The sequence below is a fragment of the Notolepis coatsorum genome (assembly GCF_963971535.1).
Source record: "Notolepis coatsorum genome assembly, chromosome: 17".
Lineage (NCBI taxonomy): Eukaryota > Metazoa > Chordata > Actinopteri > Aulopiformes > Paralepididae > Notolepis > Notolepis coatsorum.
The window spans coordinates 55,136,356-55,159,164 of record NC_140181.1 but is presented as its reverse complement, the minus strand read 5'-3'; the positions used below and the strand labels follow the sequence as shown (position 1 = coordinate 55,159,164).

The following is a 22,809-nucleotide window of genomic DNA, read 5'->3' as shown; positions in this document are numbered from 1 at the left end:
CACCACCTCCCTGGACTTCATCAGGTCTTGTCGTCCCCCGCACCACCTCCCTGGACTTCATCAGGTCTCGTCGTCCCCCGCACCACCTCCCTGGACTTCATCAGGTCTCGTCGTCCCCCGCACCACCTTCCTGGACTTCATCAGGTCTCATCGTCCCCCGCACCACCTCCCTGGACTTCATCAGGTCTCGTCGTCCCCCGCACCACCTCCCTGGACTTCATCAGGTCTTGTCGTCCCCCGCACCATCTTCCTGGACTTCATCAGGTCTTGTCGCCCCCCGCACCATCTTCCTGGACTTCATCAGGTCTCGTCATCCCCCACACCACCTTCCTGGACTTCAGGCCTCCTTTCTCCCCCACTGCCTCGTGTTCCCGGGTGACGCTTGCTCCTGCAACAGAGAGACGCCACCACCCCTGCCGTCATGCAGGTGTCCTTAGTGTGCACGGACCACCGAGCAGTGGGGGGACGCAGCTCAGACGACCGGCACAACCGGCCCAACGTCAACAGCCCCGTCACCAGAAGCAAGTTCCGCACAGTGGCCATGGTGGCGCGCAGTCTGGGCCACCTGTCGGTGCAAAACCTGCCCTCGTGTAGCGACCAGAGCATTCGCACCGGCATGAAATATAGGTAGGAGAGACTCCAGAGCATGCAACTCAATACACAACTCAAGTATTATTAACGACAAATATCTTACAGCCATCTAACAGACTCCCAAGTACATGCAACTCAATACATATCTGGTATTATTATTATTGAAGACAAATATCTTTGTCTTTATCTGACTCAATACAAGCATGCAACTCAATACAAGTATCCATAACACACGTATGGCACTGAGTCACATGTAGAATATAATAAGTATTATATATATTATTATATTAGAACCATCAGAACAGACTCCCCAGTACAACTCAATAGGTTTGGGAGTCTCAACACACCTGGGGAGTGGTAAAGGAAGTACAAAAGACAACTTTAAGAAACTGGAGGAGGTGGATTTTGCTGTAAATAAGAATGCTTTCTTAATCAGTATAAATATGAATGATGATAATAATAATACATGGCATGGAGGGGATATTTAAACTAGACAATTCCAGCAGAAATTGTGATCGCCGCCTAAGTAAAAGTACGTAGTTTTTGGGAGTATCTAGGCTTTATTTGAGTATTTATATTAATTGTGACCTTCACTTTTATTCCACTACATTAAAAAAAATAAGTATATAGTGGAGCCCTACAGGCTCTCACTAGGCATCAGTAGCAGACAATAGGCAATCGTAAATCCTTTGCAAAAACCACAATTAATGTGCTTTTCTGAGATGGAAGCTCAAGGTGTATTCTTACCGTCTCAGTATGCTCACCTGTGAAATGTATCGCAATCTGTGTCCATGTCGATCCGTAGGACAACCAGCCAAAGGAGAACAGACATTTTTGAGCTTAGAGACATTTTATTCCCCAGCCGTGGACTGCACATTTCTGTTATAAATTATTACAAATAGACTGTGTTACAAATAGTTCTGCTGTAGGCTGCTAGGGGGGTGAGGTCAGGATTTGTGATCAGCTGCTTTTCAACCGGCCCGCCCCTCTCTAAAACTAGCTAGACGATGCATAGTGTGGTAAAGGAGCTGGTCAAGACAAGTTGAGGCATGTCTCCCACAAGACCAAACAAGTGGCATTAGCAGTAAATGTCATGAGAATGAAAGATATTACATAAAAATGTGTTTTCATTACCAATGGATGAATCGAATGACAATGTTTAGGAAGGAGTCCTGAGTCCTCAGTTGACATGGTCCTTTGATACAGCCGATACCAGACAGACATCCGGGTACTTTGGCTTTTCTCACAGTCACGCCTGCTTTTGGTGAACAAAATGGACACCATTCCTATAGATCACTATTGTATACTATATAAAAACTGTTGGCAAGATGCTTACATAGTCTGAAATGTTTGTTTTGTTAGTAGTGCATCAAGCTATGTCAAGCAATTTATTTCCAACACTGGCTGCCATCGACTATTCATGCTGTTTTGAAAAGTTACATTTGATCTGTCTTCAGGCATGCAAGAGAAGAAAGACATTTAATAAAGTTTGGAAAGAAACCTTTCTGGCTGTTGTAGTTTTACTTTACAAAGTAGTAGATTGTTAGCAAGGGTGTAAAGTACTTGAGTAATTGTACTTCGTTACAATACTTAAGTACTGTTTTTGGGGATTTGTACTTTACTTGAGTATTATTAGGTTTGTATACTTGTACTTTTACTCAATTACATTTCAAAGAAAAAAAACTGCTTTTTACTCCTTACATTTAAAATGCAGACCTACAAAGTACAAAGTACAAATCTCGCAGGTACAACCATTTTAATTAGTATATTTGTTTCTCTGGCCTTTATTAACGTTATTAATCCTACGGCCGAACTTTATTTAAAAACAGCCAATCAAATCCCCATCAATGGAAAATGAACCCGCCCATACCCATGCTGATTGGTCCTTGTGCAAGACTAGAAAGCAAGGATCTTTGATTAAACACCTGCTATCAGAAGAATAGACAGTCAGAAAAAAGTTTTTACTTTTAGTTTTTAGTAGTAGTACATTTAAAAGTAGAAACTTTTTTACTTTTACTCAAGTGTGTTTATAGCCAGATACTCTGACTTTTACTTGAGTACGATTTTGAGACGGTACCCATTAGGGGTGTAAAGGTACACGTATCCGTACCGAACCGTTTCAGTGTGTACCGAACGGCTGTGTAGTGTACCGAACAAATACAACGGTATGTTAACCACTAACGACCGCCCACTGGGGGCTGTTTTTTTCACAATCTAATATAATAATTATTATTATATATTTTTTAAATGTACAAGTCGATTATTAATTTCAATACAGAATATTCGTTGACAGCCCTACAAGTACAATTAGTTATTACACACTACATCACCCCTGAGTGGAACATAGAAAGCCAAACTTTCCCCCACTGTACCGAAAACCGTACCGAACCTTGACTTCAAAACCGAGGTACGTACGGTGGTTTTTGTGTACCATTACACCCCTAGTACCCATACTTTCACTTAAGTATAATTTCTGGGTACTTTTTACACCCCTGATTGTTAGTAGATTGATGTGGAGAGAACCCGCTGCTGGGACTGAGGAGCTGATGAGATGAATCCCTCAGACAAAGGACCATAAAACTTCACGTGGGAGTGTTATGTACTGTTTGTTCACAGTTCAGGAACAGGGCATTCTCATGTTTTATATGTCCTATTTAGTGAATTATGCCTGTTCAGCAGGGAGGGTATCTGGGGGTAGATAGTGTGAACCTCTGCACGCGTTGCACTCTCCCAGTGAAATTTTCTGTCCGGTGAAAAGAAGCGGCTGTATCACATGTATCACAGAAGGCTACATGCTTCCCAGACCGACAGAGGAGGCATGTGGTAGTCTACACCCTCCCCAGACCGACAGAGGAGGCACTTGGTAGTCTACACCCTCCCCAGACCGACAGTAGGGTAGTGCAATGATCAAGAGGCTATTGACATAACGACTAAATTGGGGGATGGGAGAAGAAGAATCCCAAAAGGTCAACATATGACCTATAAAAAGGTTGTCAATGCAGTAGCGCTTATGCACCGTTCTTACACCATTCACACTCTAAAGGATCAGGTTTGACTGCACAGGAGTAAAAGCGCATGGATGGTTCAAAACGTTCTGTAAACAGAGCGTGAAATGCTGAGAAGGGAGGACCTAATGCTGGATGTTGTCACTGACATCTGACGTTGAACGGGAATGATAATTGCATGGCCATTTCCCTTTATGATGAGACCTACCTCAAAGGAATGAGCCGTTATAGTTGATAAATTAACTTAATACAAAAATACAGAATTTGTGACAGATCAAATAACCTCCAGAAATCAGGCAGAATAAATAGTTTTAAGCTGTTGGTTACCTCTCTCTCTCTCTCTCTCTCTCTCTCTCTCTCTCTCTCTCTCTCTCTCTCTCTCTCTCTCTCTCTCTCTCTCTCTCTCTCTCTCTCTCACCTCATTGTTTTGTCATTGGTGCTACACGACAAGGCTTTAGCTTTTATATAATATATTAGTATATATTATAGTATATGTAATTGATTTATACAAAAAATACAACAAATATAAATAAATTGTATTATGTATGTAAATGTATGTATTACTTTGAAGTGGAAATTGAGAGCTTAAGGAGAACACACCCTGTTGCCTAAAGTTCCCAACTATTTCATTAAAGAGGGGTTATCTTTAATGAGAACCTTAATCCAAGCAACCCCACCTCCACCCCACAACCCCACCCCCACCCCATAGCCCCACCCCACCACCTCTAAAGTTAATTTTCTTTCTCTTGAGTTTTCAGTCAGAACCCCCACCCACACACCCACTCACACTGTCATTTCTCTAATGGTACATACATCAAAGGCACTCTCTAACTGCCGCTATGCCGTGCATTCATTCCACTTTGCCGAGAGCTGTAATGTGGAACTTGACACCGGTGTGGGTCTCTCTACAGGCGAGACTCCCGCTGGGCCGTATAGCCTCCCAATATACTTTCAGCTCTCTCCATCGCCTCGACGCAACAGAGACTATACGACTTCAAACATCCAGGCTAATGTTTGATAACCCCCCCTGTGTTACAGTATAATCCAAGATGAAACCTTTTAGTCAGATATTAAAAGTCCAAGAGCAGGGATTTCTCCTCCTGTGATAGCTACATGTTGGGAATCGTGTGTGAGAACTTTTAAAAGAAGAAAAGATGTAATTTTAAAGGAACACACCAACATTATGGGAAATGTGCTTACCGTCTTTTCCAGAGTCAGACAAGAAGATAGATACCTTTTTCCTCTCTGGGCATTGAATTGATTGATTGATTGAAAACTTTATTAACAGATTGCAGAATGGGTACAATACAGTACAGCTCAATACACACAATTGTTAAGGGAATGCAGACCAGATAAAGACTTTCGTCTTGTTTACATCAGGGTCCCCCATTTTCAATTCATCAGGACATATATGACATACATGACATACATATAGACAGTACTGCTACATCTATACATTTATGACATACCAGATTTGCAAATACAGTACTGTTTGTGATAGTCCAGAAAAGAGAGTATATACATTTGACGTAAAAACTGTACATTGGGGGAGGTTGGGTAGGTGGGGTGGGGTTGGGTGGGTGAGGGGGGGGGGGGGGGGGGGGGGTGCGGCTGTACATTGGAGGTGGTTCGGTGGGGTTGGGTAGGAGGGGTGGGGGGGGGGGTAGGGGGCTGTACATTGCAGGTGGTTGGGTGGGTGGGGTGGGGGGCGGTTGGGTAGGAGAGGTGGGGGGGGGGTAGGAGGGGTGGGTGGAGAACACTGTACAACTGTACAAGCAAAACTGTACATTGGAATATTGACAAAACCATACTTGGTCATTTACTGTACATTGGAGGGGGTTGGGTTAGGACATTTACAGGGGCCAGTTTCTAATTGCAATCCCCCGTAGGTGTTCTTTGAGAGTGGTTTTGAAAGTGGGTAGTGATTCACATTCCTTTACAGCTTTGGGTAGGGCGTTCCACATTGACGTGGCATAATTGCGAAACGTGTTTAGTCCCTTGTTTGAGCCGAATCTGGGTTTAACATGATTTGTGGAGCTCCCTCTGGTGTTGTGATCGTGGTATTCACTGACCTTTGGGAAGTATGTTGACATGTACATGGGTACCTTAGTCGTATAGTGTATCTTGTAGACCAGGCCCATTGCAAGTTGCTGTACTCTGTCATCTACTCTAAGCCATCCTAGGTTGTCAAAGTGGGCAGGGGTGAGGTGGGTTCTAGGAGTAAGGTCAAGCAGTAGTCTGACCAGTTTGTTTTGAGATGTTTGTAATTTTGTTTTTAGCACCTTTGAGGTGCTTTGGTACCATGAGGTGCAAGCATAGTCGTAGTACCCTTGAATGAGTGCTCCTGCCAGAGTTTTCAGGGTATTCTTGTTTACCAGAGAGGAGATCCGGTACAAGAATCGAGTTTGTTGGTTGACTTTTTTTTATTACATTGGATGTCATTTTGTCACAGGAAAGATTAGCCTTTAGGATGGAACCCAGCATTCAGTAGAAAGCTATCCGGCTGCAAGCTAGACTAGCTTAGCACAAATGAATGGAAGCGGATATGGACCACTAGCCTAGCTGTTGGCCAAAAACACCTCTTCCGAAGTTTTAAGCTAGGCTAGTGGTCCATATCTGCTTCCATTCATTTGTGCTAAGCTAGAGGACTCTGGAGAAGTGCATTTCCCATAATGTTGGCGTGTTCCTTTAATGTATAGGCAGGATAGTTACTCACAATGGCAGCTAATCAACAATATACAGTGTGATTAAATGGAATTCATACTTTGGACTCTTACTTTTGAAACAACACTGTGCAATATTACACCTACTGTAGTCTTCAGTATATTTTTACTGTATTTATTTACTGTATATTTACTTTACCTGGTCTAGCCTCAGGACCCACATTTTTCCTTAGACACTGAAATTTGTTAACCACTCAAATGTATTTCACAAAAATAGTGCAGTAATACACAATGCCTTCATGCACTGTTAAAAACATGAAATAAACTAAAAGGTGCAACTAAAGTGCAACTAGGGCTAAAAACCAAAAGTGGGGTCCCGGTTCTTAACACTTTGAGTGCCAGCAGGGGGCGCCAGAAATAGCGCTTGAGTGCCAGCGCTGTAGTCAATGGGAGGGTGAGCACATTTGCGAACGCATAAACTATATCTTAAATTATGGCTATGTGTCTAATACGCCTGTCTCTTATCAATGACTTGTTTGCAGTCAACATTGTCGAAACGGATTGTTTTTTAATAGGTACATTTCCGTTTTATACCATTTTAAATTAAAATTAAAAATTAATGGAAATCGATAATAAAAAAAATAACGATTAAATAACGAGATTTCTCGTTCTTGGCACTCAACGCATGGCATGAACTAACGAGATTTCTCGTGGCTGGCACTCAAAGTGTTAAGGTGGTTCCAGGGGGTGTCCCCACAAAAATTTCACTATTTTATTCACTAGAGCAGGGGTAGGCAACCCTAGGCACGCGTGCCTGCATAGGCACGCGGGGGCATTTTCATAGGCACAGTGGGCAGCATAAAAAAAACATTATAATTATTATTATTATTATTATTTTTTGCTTTGAAATATTATAGTGAAATATTTTGCACTGTTGTCGTATTTATCTTGTTGAAATCCTCCCACAGGTTATTTTTACTACCACATATTTAATTGAGACCCTTTATTTGTTTATTATTTCAATTTAGCTGGAAATACATTGCTACATCATTCAGTAACATTTGCAGAGCCTTATAACAAAAACATTATTACGGTCACCATTGTGACCAGTGGGATTAATCAACAAATGTTATTATTTATTTTTCTATTTCATTGAACATTGCACATGTTAAAAGCAATTTTTTTTTAACTCAAAATGTGAGTATTACCAAGTCAACTTGTGTTCTTAAAACAATGACAATAAACATAGTTTTATTAGGTTGAAATAATGTGGTTGTGTACTTATTTTTCTGTTAACTTATTATGGATTGAAAACTGAAAACCTTAATGCACAGTAACTGAACTCAATATTTTTAGGTTCTGGTAACTTTTTTTTTTTTTTTTTTCAGTGTAGTCTTGCGATCAATCAAAACTTATTTACACGATATACCTCACATTCACCCTCCATTCACATCCTGGTGTTCTCCATTAGGCCTGTAGGTGGAGCTATGACAGCACACGTACAGTACACACACCGATGGTGTGTGATGTGTCCAAAAATGAATGGGCAAATGTGAGTGAAATGGTCGCACTGTATGCAGCTGTTTGTCCCAACTCAGATTTAGGGTTGATACAACCATCATAATAATATTGTTAATAATAACAATAACAATAATAACAAAAAATATAAAGACCTGATTATGAGAAGAAAAAAAATTACGATGCATGGAATATTGTTGAGGCACACTAGTTACAACTATATTTCAAACAGGCACTCCATGTCAAAAAGGTTGCTGACCCCTGCACTAGAGGTTCAGCCAATGAAAAGATTTACGAGTGACTGATTCTGATCATATGTTTCACTTTCTTCTCTGGTGTCTCATCTATAGAATTCTAACAATAACAATCTGCCCAGATAGGAGTCTGTTATGAACTAGCATAGTCAGTGGTTTTCACCCGGTGTGTCGTGGAAATTTAGACCAATTCATTTTGTATAAGGCTTCATAAAAGATGATTCCTAAATGTAGATACATTTCCGTTCAACATACATTATTTGAGTCAGCACTCACTTATTCATAACTAATGGGAAATATATTTATATAGCTCCATATATGAATGAACATACTACTTGTTTAATCCAGATGAGAAATAAATACAAATACTGTACAATATCTGCATTTGTTAATCAGATGCCTATTACTTCCACATAGAATAGTTTGTTCAAGTTTTTGTCGTTTTTTGTTGGTTGGGTTGATAACAAACAACACTGGTTTTCTAACAAAGAAGAGTCCATGGGCTGCCTGTCATTGATGTGTGGAGTCCTCTAGTGTGGCCACTGGAAGCATCACCTGAACCTTATTGAGGCGATTACTTTCTGCTCTTACTGTATGTAGCGCAAGCACACTCATTCCCACACATTTACCAACAGTGCTTAACACCTATATTTCTTAATGAAAACCAGCCCTTCCTAAATGTGAAGGAAAGACTATCAGTTTCCTCTTATCCTATCAGATCCCAGAGACAATACATTTGTTATTTGGGAGTCCTTGACACAAAATAAAGAACCTCTTCCCTAAAGGAAAGTAAACAGTGGCTGGGGCATTTGTCGTTACATTTGAGCCACAGAAAGTAACATTCCAAACCATCATCAGTTTAAGTATTCAACAAATGAATTATTCAAAGATGCCATATTCGTCCCCATAGGTCACAGAGTGCACTGATACTGCAGTTGTCTCTCTCCCTCTCTCTCACACACACACGTAAATGCAAACCAGTACACTAGGCTGCGTCGCAAGTGAGGCTTAATTTCATGGGATAAAGTTATAATAATAATAATGATGACGATGATGATGATGATAATGAGTATAATAGATAAAGACATTTAGATAAATACAAGCCCTCAGTTACGAGAGAGATAAATATGTGAATCCACTCATGAATGATATTAATCAAACCCCACATTGGAGGTTGCGTTTGATTAGATGCAAGCTTAGATACAAGCTGTATCTAGGAATGTAGTTGTGCTATACCTCAAAGAGGGTGCTGGTGTGCTCTTGTCCGAACCACTCTTTTCTTTCCTCACATCTCTCTTTTCAACATCCACTCTTCTGAGGCTCTTGTGCTTTGTAATGTGAATATCACACATAGATCTAGTAGTTTCATAGATCATCAACACATCAAAACACAAATAAAGTAAAGAAAACCACAGGAAAAAAAGGTACATAATGTACGTTATGTTATAGCCATATTTACGTATTGTATTGACAGAAGTCTAAAACAAATGCCACAACCAGGAGTTGAACCAACAATCATCGCAGGCGGTCAGGTGGCGTAGCGGAGATTGTGCTCGTCACCAATGCAAGAGGCTGCGGTCTCGACTCCCGGAGAGTCAGCATTGCCTTGGCTCGGGCTGATCGCTATACTAACTCGTTTGGCTGAGTTAGGGGGAGTGGAGCCGTGGGTGGGTCCTGGGCGTTGTGGACAGCGACCCCTACAGTTCGGTCGGGGCGCCTGCTCAGCAAGGGTAGGATCTGGAGAGAGGTAGTGCGACCTTCCACACGTTACACTCTCCCGGTGAGAATCTGCGCGGCCAGGCTGGCTGCCGGCTGGCTGCACATGCGTCGGAGGAAAGCATGTGACAGTCTCCGGCCTCTTGGACCAACAGTAGGGGAAAGTGCGCAACAACCAGGAAGGGGGTTGGGAATTGGCATAACAACTAACAGTGGGATGGGAGAAAAATCGGAAAAAGAAGGAGGGGGAAAAAGATAATAAAAAAAAAAAAAAAATCATCGCAGTCGCGGGCAAGTGTTCTCACCACTATCTAATTAAGGCCCAGTCCACACTATCACAGGTATTTTTGACACCGAGGTTTAAAAAAAATAATCCTCCATACACACGAGTGGTTTAAAAAAAATAACCGCGTACTCACGCAACTGTAAAATCCGCTACCGAGTGATGTAATATACATGTAGTACAATGCCAAAGCAATAGTGGCAATGTAGTTCAAACATGAAGGCCATTTCAACCAATCAGAAGGGTTGAACACGTCACTACGTTATCATTACGCTACACGGGGGAACGTCCTGCACAAAACAGAAACCCGCCATCTTTAAAATGCCTCGCTTGAACATGAACATTAGCATGCATTATTTGTTTGCAGCAAGAACAAAGTGCAATAAACAAAAAAGGATACATTCACTGTGTGTTCTGCCTCATTTGTTGATGAAACAAAACCAACATCAACACAATTTACCACCAAGAGCGGAGAGTTTAGTCTCACAAAAATATCGCTGATTTTGTTAGCTTACATGCTAATGTGATTGGGATTTACCATTATAATAGTTAGCATTGCGGCTAGCGTACAAAGATTGCTGATTTTTGTTGGCTTACGTGTGGTTAGCTGGTGAGGCGCTGGTATCGTGGAATGGAGTGGAAATACTTTAATCATCACGTCATTAATTAGTAGATCATTTCCAACATAAGTTAATGCTTAATAACGTTACACATGGGGAGACTAGCTCGAACAAAAGTTTGTTACAATCATTTTCATATAACTCTACTTGCAACAGCTCTGCCGTAAACACTGGAAATAATCTCGGTTATTATGTCTACACGCAACCACTGAAACCGGGATTCCCCCAAAACTTCACCCTGGACTCCGGTTTTAAACGATCACGGTTGCAATGTTCCAAAAACCCGGTTGCGTGTGGACGAACAGTGCAACCGCGAACATTAAATCATGGTTACATAAAACCCTGTGTTCGTGTGGACTGGGCCTAAGATAATAGTTAGAGTTATGGTTTGTTTTACCATTTGCTTAACGGTTATGGGTAAGACATAAAGTTAGGGTTCGATCCCCAGCAAGGGGACATAAGCGTTTTCAAAAAATTTACAAAGTAAAAAATATTAAAGGGGACATGCATTATAAATAGCCTTTTCCAGTGTTTAGCATGTTTTCCTAGCAATTGGGGATTATATCAATGTGGTCTGTGTCGTTAATGATCATATTGACTCATCCAGTCTAGTCTCGAGTTCACGAGATCATCCCTCACTAACTAAGCTGTTCTGATTTGACAGTTTTGCTGATGTGAATATAGCACTGATTTGCATAACTAACACCCCCTCTATGGTTGACAGCGACAGCAGAGCGAGTGGAAATATGTTCACTTCCTCAAACAGAGCGAGGCAGACCGTATAGTGTAACCCGACACTTCCTCAAACAGGTTTTGACTGTGAGGCAGGGAGCGGATGAGATAGAGAGAGGGAGGAAGAGAGATGGAGAGAGAGAGAGAGGGACCCCTCTTCTCTCACACACACACTGAACGTTTACACAGGTTGTGTGCAGGCCCGGACTGGTCATCGGGAGCACCGGGAGTTTTCCCGGTGGCCTGGCCTGCACAGATAAAAAAAAAAAGAAAAAGAAGATTATATAAAAAAATTATTATAATTATTTTTTTTATTATTATACTTTTTTTTTTTTGCCAGGCCATTGTTTCTAGTTGTGGCGGCGCAATAGTTAGATAAACTAGGTGGGTGGGGAACAACCAGAATTTCACTGTCTGCGACAGTGTTGGAGAACTATCTCTCTGACTCTCTCCCTCTCGCGGCTCACACACACACAAATGAAGCCGTGCTGCCGCTTGTGATTGGTGGAGGCGGGACCAGGTGATACAACTGATTGACAGCGGAGGCGGCAAATGGAATGGCAGATGGCACTCTGCAGAATAACAGCCAGTGAGCCAGGTAGTGAGGGACTCGGGAGAGATGGAGCGAAAGTCAATTAACGTTGATGTCAAGATGGACAGTGGAAGAAAGAGAACGGGTGGAGGAGAGAGGGATAAAACCAAGGAAAAAAGGCCCTTACAGGAGATTCTGCTAAATCCGGCACCATTTATCAAATGTTTTCTTGCACCAAAGTCAAGGGACCAGCAGGTTAGTCAGTGATCAAAATAAACATGTGGATGTTAGCTAGCTAATGTTACCATGCAATGCATCATCTCCCCTGTCAAAAGCCCAATGTTAAATCTGTCAAGAAACAAATAAATAATTTAACCCTTGTGTCTGAAAACGAAAGTGTTATACTCTTACCATATTAGGGGACTAAATTGAAAAATGCCATAAAAAGATTATATGTTGAAATAATTTCCCACTTTCTTTTCCATAAATATTTTATTCAACTTCAGCCCTGATCATAACCATTTTTCGTTTTTTTTGTAATGTCAGATTAAAAATGAAATACTCCCACTTTTCTGAAAGGAGTTGTTAAATCTGATATTACAAAAAACAATATGTGGTGGTTATGATCGGTCAAAAAAAATTCCAAAATAATTCAAAGATTACACACCTTTGCCACATATATTGGCTACAAATATAATCACTGCAAAGTTATCAAAAAATTATAATCTGATCAGACACAAGGGTTAAGTTGTTGTTCCCTTTCTAATTTCCTCAAAAACATCTAGTCTAGTTAATGTGATCAATATTATTTGACAATCGATGCTTTTTGTTGGAAATTTCAGTCAGTGAGCTCATACTTTGAGCTCATAATTTCATAGTTAAAATGATTGAGACAATGCAATCTTCTGTCTTCGTTGTGCATGCATGCGTAAGCTCACCACACGCGATACATGTGTCACACTATTCTGGCAGTGGCTACTGCTATTATAGTATTGTTAATGAAAGGTCTGTTATTTAATGTTTGTGTAAAGGGAATTGTGTAAAGTTGCCCAAATAGTGCTAGGAATAGCAATGCGTGTCCCCTTTAAAAAAAAAAGTACAAATGAAATATATGTACACTTATTTGTAATACACGTTGCTCATGGCCCTAAGCCATGTGGGTCAGGTGATCTTCTTCTACAACATGTGTAGGGGCAATTGACTATTCTCATGTCTACTCTGCCACCTAGAGAAGCATTTTGTACAAAAGTATTCTGTACTTCTGTATGACAACTATTAAAGAAACTTGAAACTAGAGGCTCTGATTTATTTTGTAAACAGGTTACAGATACCCATCACTCTTTTCACTAAGTGGCATTAATGCAGAAAATTGCGTGTTCCAACCACTACTGAATATCAAATGCTGTGGGGCAGTAAAGTAATAATACAATATGTAAAAGAAAAAAAGGTTTACATAATGTATAAAGCATTTGATCTAAATATAAGTATTTTGATTAATACATTTCTCAAAAGCACAGTAAGCTAGACTACGTAGGTCAAATAGAATGACAGAACATACATTTTGTCGTCATAGTTGTTACTGGACGTCTTAATGTTACCACTCCCAAAACACAACTTTGGTAAATCCGAGACCAAGGTTCCAGCACCATTGAGAGTGCAGTAGGCCTACACCTTATACTGTAGGCCAGGGCTATTCAACTGGCGGCCCGCGGGCCAGATCCGGCCCGCGGGATGATTCTGACCGGCCCGCCAAAGATTACATGATAAAAAAAATAATAATAATAATAATCTTTTCATGTCAACGTTAACACGCACAATTGAGCCAAAAGTCACTCAATTAATGACAGATTTCATTGATAAATTGAGGGAAAACTTTGCAAGTCGATTTGATGAATTTGACATGTCCAGAGAATTGATGCATTTTGTGAGCAACCCATTTGCCAATGTAGCTGCTATTTCCACAAAAGGACAAGAGTTCCTTGCATCACTTCACATTGATGAAGGTCTCCTGCAACTTGAAATAATTGACATGCAAGCATCATCTTCTCTGAAGCAGGCACTTGAGAATGAATCCACCACAACATTTTGGATAAAGTGTATTCATGTCAAGACATTCCCCAAAATAAAAACGCTGGCAATATCTGTGCTAACAATGTTTGGCTCAACATACACCTGTGAATCCAGTTTCTCTCACATGAATGCCATTAAAACAAGCAACCATGCCTCCTTGACAAATGAGCATTTGCATCACTGTTTGCGGGTAGCCCTCACTTCCTATGAACCCTCTTTCTCTGCCATTGCCCAGTCAAAGAAGTGCAATCGCTCTCATTAGATGTGTGTATGTAGGCTAGGCCTGTCTGCCCCCCACCCCCCTGATGTTTGAGAGTTAAGAGTGGACAATAAGTGCTAATAAGATGCTGTGATTTGCTGTTGTTGCACAGACATGAAGCACTTTTTCATAAGCTCAGCTGCACTATAAATGTGTTTTTTTGTTCAAGTGTTGATGTTAGAATGTTCAGATGCACATCATGCACTTGTTTGTTTTTTATTTTATTTTTATATTGAAATGTTGAAGAGGAGATGTTGCAGTTGTTGCACAGTCATAAATGAAGCACTTTTTGCAGGAGATGTTGCAGATGTGGCACATAAATGAAGCACTTTTTTTGAAAAGTATACTACTTTTGCAATGTAGTTAAAGGGGAACTATCTTATAAATGGCCTTTTTCAGTGTTTAGCATTGTTTCCTAGCTATGTGGACTTATATTAATATGATCTATGTCTCTAATTCTCATATTGGCGCATTCTTCCAATTCTCCTCTCACAATATTCACCCTCACTGAACTGAGTCATCTGAAAATGTGCTGATTTGTGATGTCAGAGAGACACCGCTGCATGATAATCAGCTGAGTTTCCACACAGTTCTCACTGTGGTTGGAGCCCAGGCTCAAAACGGCTTAAGATCTTGAGGTAGAAAAATGCTGTTTTTGAGTACTTGATTAGAAATACAAAACAATGAATTAAAAAAAAAAAAAAAAATTACAGAGGTGTTCCATAAACCCACGGGAATTGTGTAAAAGTGCCCAAATAGTGAAAGAAATAGTAAAATAGTTCCCCTTTAAATAAAAGTTGTGAAAATGTGGTTGCGTGTTGTGTCAAGTGTACATATATTCATAGCACGGGGAGGCGCCGTGGCAGTCCGGCCCCTGGCCCCTTGGGTTTCTGACAATGTGGCCCCCTGAACAATTTAGTTGAATAGCCCTGCTGTAGGCCTTTTGAGGAATTCATATATTTTGTTGGACTGTGCTACTAAGAGCCTTCTGGTGAATAGGATGCGTATAAATCTCTTGGCATATGAATGAATGATTGATGAATGATTTTATTTTATCTGTCTTCTTTTACAAAGCAATGTACAGTAGTAGTAGAACATTTATAAACAAAAGAAAATGACCGAAAAGGTGTAGGCTGGAGCCGAGGCGTATAATTGCCTACCCTTTTTACATTACATTATTTACAATGAAAGAAATAAAAGAAAAGCATAATTCAGTACATCATTTTGCAAAAACAAAGGGTTACAAAAGTTTCAGTTTTATATACAAAACGTATACACATTTATTTATTTGTTTTTATATATATATATTTTTTTGTCACGATTTGAATACAGTTATGTTATAATAAAATATAATTAGGATAATAATAAGGTTTTATATTTACAGTATGTATCACCTTATATTTGAATAATTTCTTAAATGTATGTATCGAAATACACATTTTTACTTCTTTGTCAAAGTTATTCCATAGTTTTACCCCTTGCCTTTGCTTTGTCCTTGCCTTTGAATACACAAGTTCCCCTAAGTTTATATCAGCAAGAAATTCGCTTTGACTTGACAAAAATCCACACTGCATTAATTTGTCTGGTCCATTCACACACAGGTCATGACGGAGAGCATCCTCTCCACAAAGGCACTTCTGACAGGGATTGCTTAGGGAGAAGCATACAAGATCAATATCCCTCAGTATCATCCCCCCAACTTCACTCCGACAGTCGCTCTCATCTCCACCACTTCCCTGTGACGCCATAGAGCGTATCTTTAGCTGTACCGCAGAGGCCATTGAAACAAAGTGCCAGGCTGTACTCAAATAACACAACTTGCTGTAGTCAGCAGTGAGTCTATCTGTCCCAGCGAGAGGACACGCTGGCAAGCAGAGAGGTGTTCAGGCTGCTGACCACCAGAACAGGGGATAAATGAAACCCCCACAGGTGATAAAAACTAGCAGAGGTAGGGAGGTGAAAAGCAGAGGTAGGGGAACACCCCCCCCCCCCCCCCCCCCCCGGGTACCCTGATCATGAGGCATTATTTAGTGTTCCAGTGAGTGGGCTTCGCCGTGCTTTTCCATATGTGTGACGGTGGTGCTGAAAATGTTAGATGTCTCCATGTTAATTAAAATGTATGTGTTGTGGTCGCACTGTCGCTGTGTGTGTGTGGGGGGGGGGGGGTGTTAATATCTCCTCTTGTCAGAGTGGATTTTTATCAAACATGCCCAGGAAGCGAGAGAGCGAGAGAGAGAGAGAGAGAGAGAGAGAGAGAGAGAGAGAGAGAGAGAGAGAGAGAGAGAGAGAGAGAGAGAGAGAAGGCCAGTTGCACACTTAGCATTTCACTAAATAGCAACCAATTTCAATTTGGCTGATACAGCCGACACACTGTAAGTCTTAAAATCCTACCAGACTGTGAAAATGAAGAGCATTTGATGACTGCTGGTCTTTTTAGGAATTTCTCGCTATGTCATCCAAAAGGCGCTGCGTACACTGGGTGACGAGGAGTGAGTGTCACACGTTAAACGACTGGTTCCGTGGGGATCCCAACGCTGCTTTGAAACGCTGCTGTGAAACTGGGTGGAGCACCCTTTAAATCTGTTCAGACATTTCCGCCAAAGTCGACTTTACTTACTCGTTGGTGCACAGAGAGCTGTTTCCTTGTGAAGATTAGTGGTGCTGACTGGTCGTTCCCAACCTTGAAAATCAATTGGGCTTGAAATCGGGCTAAAGTTGAGTCTGTCAGCAGTATGAAGCCTATTTAAAGGGATAGTTTGAAGCAGCTAGCTAGCAAACGTAGCAAACAAATAGCAACAGGAGCAATAGAGTAGGCCAGGTTTTTTTGCACCAGGTCATTTCCCATGTTATTTCCAGTTCCAGGTGAGTGAAAAACAAATGTGAAAAAAAAACATACTGACCACTAAACATCTATCTATCTGTTTTTTGGGGAAACTGACAATATATCCTCTTCTCTGAATGGCCACTTCCACCTGGGTGTTCAGTGCAGGTCCTGCATAGTAGTATGTCACACATTCCACTCCATGTACTCAACAGTAAGCTACCGTATCATATTATACTATAATGTATGTAATATATACAATAGATTCTGAAGCAGCCTGTCCCTTTTTATTCACCCTGACATCCGGACACAAAACTGAAGAGGATTATATAAACCACTCACTCTGCTATGCTCCACTCTCCTCGTCTCTCTCCCCCTTTCTCTTTCTCTCCCCCCCTCCCTCTCTACATCTCCCCCCTTTCCCTCTATCTCCCTCAGCCTTTCTCTTTTTCTCTCTCTCTCTCTCTCTCTCTCTCTCTCTCTCTCTCTCTATCTCTTTCTCTCTCTCTATCTCTTTCTTATTCTCACTCTCTACCTCTATCTCCCTATCTCTCTCCCTCACTCTCTCTGTCTCTCTCTCTCCATCCCTCCCTCCCTCCCTCCCTCCCTCTCTCTCTCTCTCTCTCTCTCTCTCTCTCTCTCTCTCTCTCTCTCTCTCTCTCTATCCCTCCCTTTCTCCCATCTCACCAGTATACCACCCACTCCCTCTCTCTCTGAGAGTCTGCTGTAGGAGGGGGGGCTCAGGGCGGTGCCCTGGATGCGTGTATCGCTTCCGCAACGGAATTCGGTTTCCGTTTCTGATTGGCCGCGACCCCCACGTGACCCGCCCCCCTATCCACCGCTCTGCCGCTGCCGCGGACTCGCTCGCTTCCTCAATTTATACGCATGGAAGTATTGACTGAATGAATGAATTAATGAAAACTTTATTTAACAGATTGCAGAATGGGTACAATACAGTATGGCTCAATACACACAATTGTTAAGGGGATGCAGACCTGAGAAAGACGTTTGTCTTGTTTACATCAGGGTCCCCCATTTTCAATTCATATAGAACGACTACGCCGTAACAAATCATTAAAAAAATATACCGTTAACTGGAATATGTTGTGCCTTTACACATATGTTGGATTATGTAATTGGTTTGTCATGACAAACAAATAAAAAAATCGCGATGTAGTCACTGTGTGTTGATGTTGTAGCGCCCTCCTCCGCGGCAGGAATACTAAGCTCCCCCTTAAGCTCCAGGAGAGAGGGGAGAGGCTGAAAACCCGCAGTTCTTGCCCGCCTGATGGGAGCTGAATCCCTGCATCCGATTTGTCTGATGAATACCCCCAAACATGGAGGTCCCGAATGCATGGAAGTATTGATTGCGCCGTAACAAATCATTAAAAAAAGATACCGTTAACTGGAATATGTTGTGCCTTTACACATAGTTGGATTATGTAATTGGTTTGTCATGACAAACAAATAAAATATTGCGTCGTTCTATATGAATTGAAAATGGGGGACCCTGATGTAAACAAGACAAACGTCTTTCTCAGGTCTGCATCCCCTTAACAATTGTGTGTATTGAGCCGTACTGTATTGTACCCATTCTGCAATCTGTTAAATAAAGTTTTCATTCATTCATTCATTCAGTCAATACTTCCATGCGTATAAATTGGGGAAGCGAGCGAGTCTGCGGCCGCTCGCTCTGCCGCGCACGGCAGCGGCAGAGCGGTGGATAGGGGGGCGGGTCACGTGGGGGTCGCGGCCAATCAGAGGAACCCGGAAACCGAATTCCGTTGCGGAAGCGATACACGCGCCCTGCGTATGAATGGTCACCATTTCACCAAATGATCCTGTGTTTGACTTTTGAAATGTTAGGGTCAGCAATTAAGTTTGGCCGAGGGCAAACATTTTTCCAAGCCATTGTATGGGGTCCGGAAAGAAAAACAATGGCTAATTTAATATATTGATAGTGAAAACATTTTAACTCTGTGACAGACCACCTTATAACTAAGACATACATTTGTGGCAGACGCAGAGAATGGACAAAATAAACGAGCTGCATAAGTGGGATAATAAACTGTAAACGACATACATTTGCACTGGACTTTATACCTTTGTCTTTTTGCCATTTTATTATAAAACCAGAGACAAGCTCCTCTCTCTTATCGGTCTATCTTACATTACGCGCAACCAATGCGTCTATCTGACGGCCCTTTCTGTGGAGCGCACTGGACTATTGAGAAACAATAGGAATTTTCCATTGGTTCTCCCAGTCCACGTGACCATTTCTAGCATTTCCATTGGCTATAGTGACAGACATAGATATATGATAAATGGATAGATACAGCGGATTAGATGCAGTCCAGAGAAAACAACCACTCTAGATATTTCAAGATTCTATGCTTTACATTTTTTAGATGACAATCGATTCCGATACAATAAAGCAAGTCTTTATTACAAATGGATCCAAAGATATTTAATGTTTTACAAAACATGTCTAGTGTTGCGCCGGGCTTTAGAGTGTTAAAAGCCAAATTGTATTTTTTATTTAATGAATAAATGTCTTGTTGTAATTCCTTATATACCTAACGTAGCGCATCTTCTTGAAGCGGATTCAGCTTTTTTTGCTCTGATTTGACTGTTCACATGTGTGGTGCCGTCACAGTCATATATAAGTAGAGATAAAGTTTGAATGACTTACTGAACTGGTGTTTTAATTTCACACCACACTGCTTGTTTGTTATTTCAGCACCAGGCGCTGTCCACCGACTTTTTTCATGTTGAGCAAGCGCTACATTGCACCTCGCTGCCTACCTGTCAACATGGATAGAACAAAGTATAATAAGTATTCTTTAGGTGGTGGTAGTTTCTCTGTTTGGACATTATAGCTAATATATAGCCTAGCCTAGTTGGTCTGATATACATATATACAAAATATTTTTTAACTTTTTCAAAATAATCTGACGGGCCAGATATTATTGCTGGCGGGCCAATTTCGGCACGCCGGCCGCCTATTGCAGACCACTGTGTTAGGGTATCTTGTTGATGTTTCTTTTTTTTTTATCTACTTTTTCTCCCTATTTTCTATTTTTCTCCTTTCCCCAATTTCGTATTGTCCAATTCTACCCTCCCCTGTCTCGAACGTTGTTAGACCATGCCTCCCACAAGCCGGCTGCAATGTGGACGAAGCCTTGCATCACGTGTCCCCTCCGGTACTCGAGGAAGCAGCTGTCGCATCTTTTCACCTGCACAGCGCGATCTCTCAGCGGTGAGGGTCTGCGTGGGAGGGACACGCTGCCCCCGTCGCTTCCTGATTCTGCTGCGCAGGCGCACCAACCGACCTGTAGGAGTCGCTGTCCACAACGTCCGATCCCCACCCACCAGCTTCCCACCCCCTAATACTGCCAATTGTATTAGTATGAACGACCAGCCAAGCTGGTAGCAACACCGAGAGCTGGGCTCTTGTTGATGTTTCTGATCAGGTTGAATGTGTTAAGTGATGCTGACAACCTTCTCACATGCCATTAAACACAGCGCAGAACACAGATGGATTAGAGAAATCAGGAGTATTTCAGCAACTCAGCATACACATACACACACACACACAGGGGAGGAAATTAGGCCATTTTACTCGCCAAATGCGGGTATTTTTTATGTTTGGCGAGTGATTCATGAAGACCACTCGCACTCTGGCGAGTAAAGACAATCTCCAGAGCCAACGTTAGGTATCTAGTCACATAGATATAAAACACTAAATGGCTCAAGGCGGAGTCTCCTGCGTACTTCAGCGGCGGCCATCTTGCGAGAGTACATGCACCATAGACATGCATGTTATGAGTGGGTGTGCTCCACCTTTGCAAGATGGCCACCATGTGGCAACGTTGGTCTCCGTTGGCCAGCAGCGCGGGTAAGCCATCTAGTACTATATCTATGGCTACCTGTAGCTTGCTTGCAAACTAACGTTAGATGCTAGCTAATTTTGCTAACCGTTACCAATGCCAGCTACGGTGGTTTTGATTGATTGATTGAAAACTTTATTAACAGATTGCAGAATGGGTATAATACTATGAGGGCCGACGGTCCACTCTACTGGTTAAAGTTGCCTACATGTGAGTAGTACGTTCATTGATAGCAGGAAAATAATGTCCACAGCCACTCCGGTGTAAAACAAAGATATCCAATGAATGAATGAAAACTTTATTTAACAGATTGCAGAATGGGTACAATACAGTACGGCTCAATACACACAATTGTTAAGGGGATGCAGACCAGAGAAAGACGTTTGTCTTGTTTACATCACGGTCCCCCATTTTAAATTCATAGTGACATTTATGACATACACAACATACATGACATTTATGGCATAGGGACATACAGGTATTTAGTACTGTTACATTTGTGACATATACCTACGATATTCAAATATACAGTACTGTTACCCATAGATCCTGACAGAGTATGATGGGGAGGGGACTGTACATTAGGAGGGGGTGGGTGGGTGGGAGAGAAATATACATACGGCCGGGAGAGAATATATACATGCGGTGGGGAGGAGACTGTACATTAGGAGGGGGTGGGTGGGTGGGAGAGAAATATACATACGACCGGGAGAGAATATATACATGCGGTGGGGAGGAGACTGTCTATTAGGAGGGGGTGGGGGGGTTTGGACATTTACTGTGGCCAGTTTCGAATTGCAGCCTCCCGTAGGTGCTCTTTAAGAGCGGTTTTGAATGTGGGCAGGGATTCAAATTCCTTTACAGCTTTGGGTAGGGCGTTCCACATTGATGTGGCATAATTGCGAAATGTGTTTAGTCCCTTGTTTGAGCCGAATCGGGTTTTAACATGATTTGTTGAGCTTCCTCTGTTCAAGTTTCAAGTTTCTTTATTAGTTGTCATACAGAAGTACAGAATACTTTTATACAAAATGCTTCTTTCTATTACGCTCCAGAGACTGTGCTAGACAAAAATAGATAAGTATAAAATAAAATAAGTATAGCAAGTAAAAATAGAAGTCACGTACGTGGACACAGTGTTCAGTATGTACATATGTACAATGTTCAATGCAGAGTAGAAGTAACTGAGTTACCATACAATATACTAATATACAATATACTATATAGTGCAAAGCAGAAATGGGATGAGGTACAATTTACAGTAAGGTGTAATGACTTATGAGGTATGGGTTGTAGTGCAAATTCTTTACCAATAAATATAAGGTGTGTTTAGGTGTTCTAAATTGTGTAAAGTGGGTGCTGCAGTGAGTTGTTTGTTTAAAGTGAGTGTGTGGGTGTGGATGTGTGTGCTGTGAGTGCATTTGATGGTTGTTACATAGTGTTATTGTTCGTTGAGCATCCTGATGGCCTGGGGATAGAAGCTTCTTCTGAGTCTTTCTGTGCTTGCCATGAGACTCCGGTATCGCTTGCCTGACCGCAGCAGTTCAAAGAGGCAGTTGTTTGGGTGGCTGGAGTCTTTGATAATTCTCTTAGCCTTACCCATGCACCGCTTGCTGTGAATGTTCTGGAGAGTGGGAAGCCCCCCTCCAATTGTGCGTTCGGCTGAACGTGCCACTCTCTGTAGTCTGCTACGGTCTTGTGCGGTGCTATTCCCAAACCAGGAGGTGATATTGCCAGTCTCTATTGTGCATGAGTAGAAGTTCTTAAGGATCTTCTGACTGACTTGGAACTTAGGCGCCTGCGGAAGTAGAGGCGTTGCCATGCCTTCTTCACAACACTGTCAATGTGTGTGGTCCAT

The 22,809-nt window shown here is 41.7% G+C and overlaps 1 protein-coding gene across 4 annotated transcripts in view; it reads left to right on the top strand.

Moving 5' to 3' along the window:
- LOC311244594 (voltage-gated potassium channel subunit beta-2-like) overlaps window positions 1–22,809 on the top strand; it is a gene marked incomplete at its 5' end in the record, with an annotated part of 317,065 nt that overhangs the window by 150,463 nt on the left and 143,793 nt on the right. For 2 of the 4 annotated variants that reach the window (XM_084334189.1, XM_084334188.1), the window contains one exon: window positions 215–627. The exons of the other annotated variants lie outside the window; for them this stretch is intronic. In XM_084334189.1, coding sequence (XP_084190315.1) covers window positions 422–627 — 206 coding nt within the window. Of the gene's footprint in view, window positions 1–214; window positions 628–22,809 lie in introns of those variants that run through there. 4 annotated transcript variants of the gene reach the window in all.